General features: G+C 43.2%; 1 protein-coding gene across 28 annotated transcripts in view; it reads right to left on the reverse strand.

Moving 5' to 3' along the window:
• ANK3 (ankyrin 3) overlaps window positions 1–12,055 on the reverse strand; it is a 595,175-nt gene that overhangs the window by 105,451 nt on the left and 477,669 nt on the right. For 17 of the 28 annotated variants that reach the window (XM_025202614.1, XM_025202598.1, XM_025202612.1 and 14 more), the window contains 2 exons: window positions 11,530–11,602; window positions 11,281–11,346 (listed from right to left, as the gene is read on the reverse strand). In XM_025202614.1, coding sequence (XP_025058399.1) covers window positions 11,281–11,346; window positions 11,530–11,602 — 139 coding nt within the window. The remainder of the gene's footprint in view (window positions 1–11,280; window positions 11,347–11,529; window positions 11,603–12,055) is intronic. The other 11 variants (XM_025202621.1, XM_025202616.1, XM_025202619.1 and 8 more) reach the window with 2 other exon arrangements.

Here is a 12,055-nt window from a genome sequence, read left to right on the forward strand (position 1 = left end):
GCTTTCCTGACATTTCCCCTACAAGTGCTGGCCACTGTTGTACAGTCCTCCTTTAGGACCAGTCCTAGCTTCCACTGCGTGTACACCTCTTTTTTCTTTTTTAAGAGGACCACAATGTCTCTGTTAAGCCAGGAGGGTTTGCCAGCCCTTGTGCTATCTTTTCTCTTTGCAGGAACAGTTTTCTTTTGTGCTTTGAGGATTGTATCCTTGAGCAATGACCACTCTTCATGCACCTCATTTGCCATCCCTTCCTGGTCCCACATCACTTCCCTTACTAATGCTCTAAGCCTGTCGAAGTCAGCATTTTTTAAGTCCAGGAGTTCAATCCTGCTGGTTGATTTGTCGACCTTGTGGTGGATGGTGAACCGGATAATTACATGGTCGCTGTTGCCCAGGTTACCCTCAATGTTCAAACCACACACCAGATCATCTCCCTTGACCAAGACCAACTCTAGGAGAGCGTTACCTCTGGTTGGCCCTTGCACTTCCTGGGTCAGGAAGAGCTCCTCAATCACAGTCAGGAAACTGCGTGAATGATCTGACCTAGCCAAGCGTTCCTCCCAATCTATGTCCAGGTAATTGAAGTCACCCATGACAACCAAATCCCTTGCACGTGCGGCCTCTGTCAGTTTTCAAAAGAACTCCAGATTCAGTTCCGCTCCTTGGTTTGGTGGCCTGTAGTAAATGCCTACAGTTAGGTTTCTCTCATCTCACCCCCCACAGTAGCTTGCTCCAGAGGGTTTCAAGCTGCTTATCTTTGAAGCCAGTGTCAGCCTCCAGAGAGATGTACTGCTCACATAGAGAGATACCCCTCCACCTTTTCTCCCTACTCTGTCCCTTCTGTTCAGGGTGCAGCCCTCTACGGCTACACTCCAATCATGTGAGGAGTCCCACCAGGTCTCCATGATCCCTACCAGGTCATATTGCCCACTAGAGAGCAGGAGTGCTAGCTCCTCCTGCTTGTTCCCCATGCTCATGGCATTGGTGTACAGGCAGCTGAGGCCCCCAACTGACACCCTCAATTTCCTGAGATGCTGTGGGAGAACTGTTTGGTTAGTATTTTCAAAAACAGTTGTGCTAGTGTCCTCCATAAGGGAGCTTTCCTGTGTGCCAGTTCCCAGGCATGCTCCACTTGGGGTTTCCCCATCCCCCAGCATAGTCAGTTTAAAGCACTGTACAATGGATCAGCCAGTAGACCTTGGAGTTTCAAGTTTCACTTGGAAGGCATTTGAGGTTCCTTTAAAATCAACACTGTGCAGCTTTGCATGTGCTCCAGGAGTTGGGGAGAGCACTTTAAGTAGGCCAGTTCTGAGAGCCGCTTTAATTAAAGCTCCTGCAGTGTCTCATGGTATCAGCATCCCCACACTTCAAAATGGCAGCAGGGGAACTTGAACTAAAGCTCGTTCAATGTTGCCACCATTTTGAAGTGCTGGGATGCTGATACACAAGATACAGAGGCTGCTGGAGCACGCTAATTAGCACGTTTCAGCAGACTCGATTAATCAAGTCATGCTTTAATGATGATAAATTGAGTCTGCTCTAACATATGTTGGAGCAGCTTCTCCACACATCTACAGGCATCCTGTAAGTTTAGTTTGCATTAAATGGGAGTGAAGTCTCTTCCTATTTTAGTACAATACTTAGCTAGGAAAGCTGATTAGTATTAATTTTTCCATTAAGATAAATCCATTTCTCTCTGACTAAATCTGCTTGTTTCTCTACCACAGTGGTTTCCTCACACTTAATCTCAGTTAGGTACACTTTCTAAAGTACGGATGCATGACTCAGGTTTGCAAAACTTCTAGTTTTCATGGGGGAAGGAAAGAAAACCTCCCTGTGATCTCATTTGGCTCCCAAACCAAGCCATCCTTACTGGATAAGGGAAATGACATGTCTGCCATGCAAGTAGTCATTTAGTAAATAGAAAAAGGCATAATTTAAGCAAACACAGTGAAATTCCATCCCTACATTTGCTAACACACTTCAGTTCTGACTTATATGACTCCTAAGTATTCAAATTTTTGGTGTCTATTATGAGGAGACTACCAATTTGAAGAGGTTTTGTGATATGGGCCAACATCAGTAAGAGATTTCCAAACACGGGTATGAACAGGCACTCATGTGTACTATAAAATGTACAGACATTCCAGTTTTCTGGCTGGAGAACTACAGTGTTGTCTCAAAGGTGAGCTCTCCAGACAGGTAGTTCTAGGAGCCTGTATCTTGGTCTACACCACTAGGGGAGCCCAGTTACTGACAGCCTGCCCTCTCCCCTGCCAGGGAATGGGGTGGGCTATCAATGATCAGATGGCAGTTGCTGAAAAGCAGCCACTGTTAAAGACAGCCTTCTACTGCCTGAGGGGTTGCAGGGGAAAGCAGAATTCTCTCCTCACCGCTATGACTCCTGGTAGCACTGCTGCCACAGCTGGACTATCCATTCCGCTCCTTGGTTTGGTGGCCTGTAGTAAATGCCTACAGTTAGGTTTCTCTCATCTCACCCCCCACAGTAGCTTGACCCAGAGGGTTTCAAGCTGCTTATCTTTGAAGCCAGTGTCAGCCTCCAGAGAGATGTACTGCTCACATAGAGAGATACCCCTCCACCTTTTCTCCCTACTCTGTCCCTTCTGTTCAGGGTGCAGCCCTCTACGGCTACACTCCAATCATGTGAGGAGTCCCACCAGGTCTCCATGATCCCTACCAGGTCATATTGCCCACTAGAGAGCAGGAGTGCTAGCTCCTCCTGCTTGTTCCCCATGCTCATGGCATTGGTGTACAGGCAGCTGAGGCCCCCAACTGACACCCTCAATTTCCTGAGATGCTGTGGGAGAACTGTTTGGTTAGTATTTTCAAAAACAGTTGTGCTAGTGTCCTCCATAAGGGAGCTTTCCTGTGTGCCAGTTCCCAGGCATGCTCCACTTGGGGTTTCCCCATCCCCCAGCATAGTCAGTTTAAAGCACTGTACAATGGATCAGCCAGTAGACCTTGGAGTTTCAAGTTTCACTTGGAAGGCATTTGAGGTTCCTTTAAAATCAACACTGTGCAGCTTTGCATGTGCTCCAGGAGTTGGGGAGAGCACTTTAAGTAGGCCAGTTCTGAGAGCCGCTTTAATTAAAGCTCCTGCAGTGTCTCATGGTATCAGCATCCCCACACTTCAAAATGGCAGCAGGGGAACTTGAACTAAAGCTCGTTCAATGTTGCCACCATTTTGAAGTGCTGGGATGCTGATACACAAGATACAGAGGCTGCTGGAGCACGCTAATTAGCACGTTTCAGCAGACTCGATTAATCAAGTCATGCTTTAATGATGATAAATTGAGTCTGCTCTAACATATGTTGGAGCAGCTTCTCCACACATCTACAGGCATCCTGTAAGTTTAGTTTGCATTAAATGGGAGTGAAGTCTCTTCCTATTTTAGTACAATACTTAGCTAGGAAAGCTGATTAGTATTAATTTTTCCATTAAGATAAATCCATTTCTCTCTGACTAAATCTGCTTGTTTCTCTACCACAGTGGTTTCCTCACACTTAATCTCAGTTAGGTACACTTTCTAAAGTACGGATGCATGACTCAGGTTTGCAAAACTTCTAGTTTTCATGGGGGAAGGAAAGAAAACCTCCCTGTGATCTCATTTGGCTCCCAAACCAAGCCATCCTTACTGGATAAGGGAAATGACATGTCTGCCATGCAAGTAGTCATTTAGTAAATAGAAAAAGGCATAATTTAAGCAAACACAGTGAAATTCCATCCCTACATTTGCTAACACACTTCAGTTCTGACTTATATGACTCCTAAGTATTCAAATTTTTGGTGTCTATTATGAGGAGACTACCAATTTGAAGAGGTTTTGTGATATGGGCCAACATCAGTAAGAGATTTCCAAACACGGGTATGAACAGGCACTCATGTGTACTATAAAATGTACAGACATTCCAGTTTTCTGGCTGGAGAACTACAGTGTTGTCTCAAAGGTGAGCTCTCCAGACAGGTAGTTCTAGGAGCCTGTATCTTGGTCTACACCACTAGGGGAGCCCAGTTACTGACAGCCTGCCCTCTCCCCTGCCAGGGAATGGGGTGGGCTATCAATGATCAGATGGCAGTTGCTGAAAAGCAGCCACTGTTAAAGACAGCCTTCTACTGCCTGAGGGGTTGCAGGGGAAAGCAGAATTCTCTCCTCACCGCTATGACTCCTGGTAGCACTGCTGCCACAGCTGGACTATCAATTCTTGCCAGGGCCCTGATAGCAGTAGCAGAAATTCAGGTTCTGGTGCCCACAGTGTCACTGCTGCTGCCAGCACACTGGCAATAGCCAGGGTGGCAGTAGCAAGGTTTCAGCAGGGTTCCCTTTCCCCCTCCCACTGGAAGGGGAGGAAGGAGAGGAGAGAAATGTGGGATGCTGGGAGTCCTATCAGTTTGGCTTCTATTCCCAATCTTTACTATGTTAGAGAGTGCTTGGATTAGGGCTACTTGGGGTGTAGCCACAAATAATACTTAGAATGGTCCACATGTGGTTTAAACCTAAAGCAGACAAACATACAAGAATATTAAACTGGTTTAAATCTGCATGGAACGGTTCAGAAGGGTACTGGAACATCAACTACAACTTTGAACTTGTTGTAGATAAGGGAAAGTAGAAAGGTGAAAACACTCCAAGCAACACTCAAACCATGCATGCTTGCCTCCCTTTGCACACTGCGAGGCATGCTGTGCTGGGTGCTCCCAGCCACAAGGCTGGGGAATTGTGAACCAATTCCCACTCCATGGCATTTGGGAATACTTCAAACATTACATACATATATCTATCTACACCCACTAGTGTAACTGAGGGCAAGCCATGGATGCAGCAGTCCCATGTACTACCTTTGCGGGGAGCACAAAAATTGCAGCCCCATGAGGAGCTGCTGTCCAGGGTCTGGACCGTCCCTGCTATGCCTCTGCCTGCATTCTTATTTGTGCTGCTTGCACTGCTCAATTTCGAAAAGACCTCCCTGGGATGGATCTTGTACATTTATCAATTGTGTCATCGGGACAATTTAAAAATAGGTATTATTTGACCTAGCATTTCCAGGTCAAATAGCTATCAGACTACTTTATAAGCTTTAATGTACTGACCTCTATTAACTTAAATGAGTATTTGGTATCTAAATCTCTGTAAAGCACTGAAAACTTATGGGAGAAGGGTCTCAGAATCCATCACTATTATTTGCAAAGTGCTAATGACCTGCTTCATAGGACACAAAGTAAAGGCAGCTCCTTTCCTGTGGAGTCTGTAATTTAATAAGGGGTGGGGGAAGAAAGAGAGACCGTGGCCTAATATCCTTTATTAATTATAGATTTCACTTTGGAATGCGGGATCATTACTATTTGAATACAGATGGCAGGATTCAAGTAACATATATTCAGAGTGCTCTACACATAAAATGGAGGGAGATAAATGCCTTAAAAAGTACGCTTAAAAGTAGTCAGTTGGAAATGCTAAAGCTTCAAACTATCCATTACACATCTCCTCTCTCTTGAGAGTCACAATAACAAGTCACACTTCTGAGACCATTATGCACTTAGTTTTTGAAGATAGGGGATTCAGAAAGCAACAGCAGTGGTGATGGTGTTTATCTTTTGCCCAATAGCTTAGTAGCTACAGCATTGACCCTGGGAAGTGTGAGACTTGAGTTCTATACAAGGCCAGCATAGCATAGGTGGCTGCCTAGGGTGGCAAATTGTAAAGGCAGCAAAAACAGCCCTCTGGGTGAGCAGGAAGTCCACCAGCATGGGCAGGCAGGCACTATATCCATTTGGCCAAGAGCCACCATAGCCAAGGACAGAAAGTCTGGCTTTGTCCAGGTCACCTTGCTTCTTCCCCCACCCCTTCTCTCAGCTGCAATCTTTTCCAGAACCCTGGCCCTCCTGCCTCTCCTGGCCCTTCCAGGTACACTTCACCTAAAGCCCAGAGGAGGCTGTTGAGGGTCTGAGCCCCATGTCCTGGCTAAACCACTGCTGTTGTGGGCAGGTGAAGAACACACAGGGGAATTGGGGCAAGTGGCATGGACTTTGGCTGCCTTGCACTCTCCATGCACGTGTGTAACCAGCTGCTTCTCAGCACTTTGAAGTAGGGCAGACCAATGGAGCATAGCCCCATGCCTCCCAGCAAGGCAGCTTCCTGTGGTAACCAAAGAAGTGGTGGGCAGCTGGGCAGAACTTTTGTCTCATACTATTCCCAACCGTGTCCCTTTGTGTCACACAGTGGCTGGGGAGAAGGGAGCTGCACTGCTCATGGGCTCCTGTGACCATGTGTTTTATAGGCTATATGGGGCTACAGAACAGGGTAAGTTGGCCCTCACCATTCCACCCATGGAAGCTAGGCCTCCTGAAAGAACAAATATGCCGGTGTTGTGGGACTCAGAGTGAACAAGCAAGAGGAAACCTGCTTCTGGGAAGATGGTGAATCTAAATTGCTGAGGCAATCTAAATCTGGCCCAGAGTTCCTACTTATGGAGGTAAGGTCTAAAAATGACATGTTTTGGGTTATTTTAAACCAATATATTGCTGCCTCTAGCCAGTTTCATAATCTATTTACTGGAAGTTACTGGAGTATATCGTATGGAAATCCATTTGCAAGCATCCAGAGGAGAAAAAGCAGATCACAAGCAGCCAGCATGGATTTCCTAAGAACAAATTGTGTCAAACAAACTTGATATCCTTCTTTGACAAAGTAACTACTTAGGTGGATGAAGTAAATGCAGTGGATATAATGCATATGGACTTCACAAGGTTTTTGACAAAGTCTGTTATGACAGTCTCACAAAAAAGGAGAAATGTGGGCTGAACAAAACTACTATAAGGTAGGTAGACAACTGCATGAATAGCCACAATCAAAAAGTGTATTTATAAATGGATCCATGTCAAAATGGCAGGAGCATAATTTGGGTGCTGGAATAGAGAGCTTTTTGAGCAAATTTGAAAATGGCATGAGACTGGGAAGGATTGTGAATATGTTGAAAGACAGGAGTACAATTTGGAAGGATCTTGACAAGTTGGAAAGCTGAGTTGGATCTAACAGGTTGGAGTTTAATGCTGACAAATGCAATGTGCTACACGTTGGGAAGAATAATCAGAAACAAATACAAGATGGATGACAACTTGTTGATTGGCAACATTATGGAGAAGGATCTGAGAGTCCTGGTAGATCATAGACTCAATATAAGTTTGCAGTGTGATGCAGCTGCATAAAAGGCAACTATGGTTTTGGGATGCATTAATAGAAGCACTAGAGGCAAGACACAGGAGGTGATAATGAGTCTTTACTCAGCACTGGTTAGGCCTCATCTAGAGTACTGTGTAGAGTCTGGGGCTCCACATTTTAAAAAGGAAATGGAGAAAATATAGAGGGTCCAGAGGTGGATAACAAAAATGACAAAGGGGTTGGAAAGCAAGTCATACTTGGCTGAAGGAAATAGGCATGTTTAGTTTGTGTAAAGAGGAAATATGACTACATTCTGCCTACCACCAAACTACTTTGAGCTAAACAGACTATTCCAACTTTTCTCTGAGCCTAATTTGCATATAAAATGAACTTTTCCAAACAGGAGATTTTACCACACCTTGAACTCTTGTATAAAATATGAACTTTCATTTTTACCCAGGAGAACTTTTACAATGTTTTCTCCAATGCCCGATGAAGGATGTTTGTACCCGGAAGCTTGCAAGGAAAGATTTTTTTTTCAAAAATCTTTTTGGTCTAATAAAAGATATCACCTCTACCATGAGTCCTGATTGCTAGTTTTTGTAAAGGGCACTTGACAAGGTATATGATAGCAGCCTTCAAATACTTGAAGGGGTTCCACAAAAAAGAAAGATAACACCTTTTCTCCATTGCTGCAGAGACCAGGACACAGACTAATGGCCTGAAGTTGCAGAAAAATAAGTTTAGATTGGATATCAGGAAAAATGTCTTCATAATTAGAACAGTAAGGCAGTGGAACAGACTGCCAAGAAGCTGTGAAATCTCCATCACTGGAAGTGTTTAAGAAGATGTTGGATAAACATTGGTCAGGGATGATCTAGGAGTAGTTATGCTTTATGTTCTCCTATGGGTATTTCCCATGGTTCTGGGCTTTACTGGTTGCTTCCCAGGACTAGAAGATTTTTTTTTCTTTGCCTGCCTGCTGTTTTGACAGGGATGTTCCAGTGCTTCTGCTGGGACTTAAACCAAGAGGTTCATGGCTAGAGAGTCTTACCCCTTCACTCAGGGTTGGACCAGTCACCAAGGTCCTGGTCAGGTTGATACAGACTGTGAGGGGTGTATCCCTCTTCCCCTTGCCTTCCTCTGTAGCAGGGGTTGTATCCCTCCCTCTCTTTAGATCTTTTGAGCATATTTTAACAACCTTCACAGCAGAACACTGTCCACCGTGGTCCCCCTGTTTTACCAGTGTCAGGTTAAGGTGTTAGTCTTGCTGTTGTCAGTGTTGACCGTGTACTTTTGCTAAGAGTTTCAACAATGGATTTGTATAGGATGGTTTGGATAGGGATGATCTTGGCTTAGGCAGGGGACTAGATTAGATGACCTCTGGAGGTCCCTTCTAGACCTACTTTTCTATGATTCTACTATTTGAAGCATTCATAATATTATTTAAAATTTTAAAACTGCCTTTTAAAAATAATTTAGTGAATTTATCTATCTTTCATAGAACTATAAGGCTAGTACTGAATCTATAGATGCTGCAACACATTACAGCAATGCCTTAAATAGTAAATTCTGTGATTGCCAGTCCATATTTAAATGTTTCTCACCTGGCTTTTTAGACAAATGAGTTTTTATTCTAGCACTAGCAAATATACTATTATTTTTTGTTCCATTAATGAACACTGCAATAAATTAGTATTCAGGCTAGCTATAATCATTTGGTTCTATGCTGTGAAAAGTACAATTAGAAAATGACAACCTAGGATTTTTTTTTTAAATATAAGTAGATTATAAGAATATTAACTGTGTGGAGATATAATAATGGAACGAACATGTTGAACATTTCAGAATTAAAAAAAAGCCTGCCCCCCCATGAACCAAAAATTTTAACATAGTTTTTGCATTTTAACAAAGATTTTAACATTTTGTTAAAAGGGCTTCTCTTTTCAAATATTTAAAATACTATAGAAGAAATTTAAAAATAAACTTCTTGAGAAGCATGAAATCAGAAGACAGGCTAAATAGAAAGACTGAGGAAAATTGCAACTAATGCCTCAATAACTGCTACACAGAAAGAAATTATAGCTCTGGTGCAAGCTAAAAGGAACACAATGGGAAACAACAAAAACCTGTTAAACTTTTTTCATCATGACAATGAAGTGCACCAAGACAGAGAAAGCAAGGGTCTTTGCGCTGCTGCATTTGTAAAGGTTTGCAGCGGGGTGGGGTGAGGAAAAGGAAACAGGGAAAGTGGTCAGCAAGGATTTTCTGAGTACCTCAGGATCATGGAAGAGCCTCGACTAGGCCATCATTGTAGTAATGGCTGCAGCAAGTAGCTCAAAATCCTTACATAGATGGTACTGAAAACATATGGGGCCTTATTTCTGTCCCCACACAGAATTTACTATACAAAGACTCATTAATTAGACCTTGTGTGAGCTGCAGCTTCTTCTTGAGGTGGCACAGTTGTGTATCTCCTTTTACATAGGGCTGAGCTTAAAGAAGGGTGGGCAAAATATGGCCTGAAGGCCAGATCAGCCTGCCAAGGGATTTTATCTCACCTGTGGCAGGTCCCTCAGCCCCATGTAGCCTAGGGGAAGGGGGCATCCCAGGCTGTGGCACATGCAGCTAGTCCTGCCAGCGGGGCTGGGGCAATGCAGTGGCTGGACTCAGCTGCCAGCAGCGGCTCCATCCAGCTTCTGCTGCCAGTGTTCCTGCTCCTGTCAGACCCCAGGCACGGCAGGCCTGTCTGTCCCACAACCACCAGCAGGGGCACTGCCACCAGCCCTGGGCAACTCAGCCTGTCTGCCCACTGCACCCATCACTGGAGGCACCAGCCAGTGTGGGCAGGTGGGGTTTCCATGGAGACGGGCCCAGGGCCCCTGCAGCCAAGCGGATGGAATGGGGGCATGGGCAGTTGGAGAGAAGTGTCCAGGAGTAGAAGGGTAGGTGGGGCCATGGCGAGGATTGTGGGAAGGTGAGTGTGGGGCCATATGGGGAGCAGATCACAATTCTGTCCTAGGCGCTTGCCCTGCATGCCTGTGGCCTCATTCCATCTGCTCAGCTGACTGCGCCCCGCCCACAGGGTTTCTGGGCTGGTCTCCATGAAGAACCCACCCTCCTGCTTCATTCAGCGCCCCTGGACCAGTATAGTAGTCTACCACTTAGGGAGTTTTGGTGAGCTGTTGTAGGCCAGGGAGGAAATGTGACCTAAGTGGCCCAAAACTCCTTAAGTGGCCCTCCAGCCCAAATAATTGCCCACGCCTGGCTTAAATGTTGTAACAAATCTGCAAATACCTGTAGGTTGGAACACAAGTTGTAGTGAGGATGATTTAGAGGGTGACACCAGGAATCTCAATTGCTTAGATAATTTCACAATGGCTCTGAGCACACACTGCACTTCATAGTTGCAAGCAGCAGCACCCAAGCACATGACTCTTCTAATAAAGACCCAAATTCTTGCAATCCAAATGGAGTCCCTTTATTATTGCACAGCACTTCACAGTCTAATTCAGTACTAACATATATGTTCACTCTCTGTGCACTCTGTAACGCCCTAACACATGTTAGTCACAATAACACATCATCCTCATACTACAATAAAAGTGTAAACTTCTGTGACGTTACACTAAATGATGATTTGTTTTCACTCTAGCAGCTCTTTTCAGATCAGGCACTAACTATCAATTTAAAATCAATAGTCCCAATACTCATTTTACAACAGAGATGTTAAAAAATCCTTCTAACAGTTATCTCACATTGTCAGCCATCTTCCCAAGTATTTCAATATGTCTGTCTAATATGTACCTTTTAAAATTTAAATAGAGAAACTATTTCTCTCTCTCTTTATAATAGAAACAGCAGCAGAGAGAATATCCCAGAAAATTAGTCATTACTTGATTAAGAGTGAAGCAAAAGTTATGACAAAAATTAAAGTGTTATCAGAAGTCAGAAAATTTTTGAAAGCACACTTAGTATAATGCGCAAATTGTTGCTAGCAGGGTAATAATGGTTAGTTAGTTTAAGAAGAGTTAATTTCTACACATAGGACATTTAAAAAAATCAGGTTAAACTTCACTGCAATACAAAAATCCACAAATACCTTCTTCAACATCTGATATATATTCACCATCACTGAGAATTTCAGGGACATTGGCTTTACGAACTGCTGATTTAAATAAATAAAATAAATAAAAAGTTGAATATCTGTATGTCAACAAAACAATTTAGTGCCATAGCTAATAAAACATTCTGCAACAGTGATCATTCAATGACCAAAAAATGAATTAATTAACAATTGATGTTACAACAAGTAGACTTAAAGTAGATAAAATTTTACTTTTTTATATACCTTCATCATCAGACATATCAAGGACTTCATTCATAGTTTCTGGTACATTCATTTTATGCTTTTCTGTGACAGTCTGTTAAAGAAAATAATATTATTTCAGAGTCCTGATATTTGCATCAGAAACACTTCAATTTATTGTTATATAAACATTTAAAGTGTAAGATGGGCTGTATTTATGACCTCACATTAGCAGAATATCTTCCTATTTTAATTTCTAAGGATAGCTTCATAGAAGTATGCATCAAAATTAAGGACTTTAAAATTAAAAAAACAAACTCTGAACCATATTATAGCAATGTATTCATGTATATTCAAGCACTTAGAGTAAATTGTTCTGAGGTCTCAAGAAATGATGGTGGTACCTTATTTTTTTAAGGTACCACCCCAAATGCACAAATGGAATAGAAGACTAAAATTAAAAAAAGAATGGAGCCTGAAGTAGTACCTTTCTCTGACTAGTTCCACTGAGTTTAAAATGAGAAGGGGTTTCACAATCTAGAGCTAAACTCGCAAGACCTTTCCTGCT

Source organism: Alligator sinensis, unplaced genomic scaffold (assembly GCF_000455745.1).
Source record: "Alligator sinensis unplaced genomic scaffold, ASM45574v1 scaffold674_1, whole genome shotgun sequence".
Taxonomy (NCBI): Eukaryota; Metazoa; Chordata; order Crocodylia; family Alligatoridae; genus Alligator; species Alligator sinensis.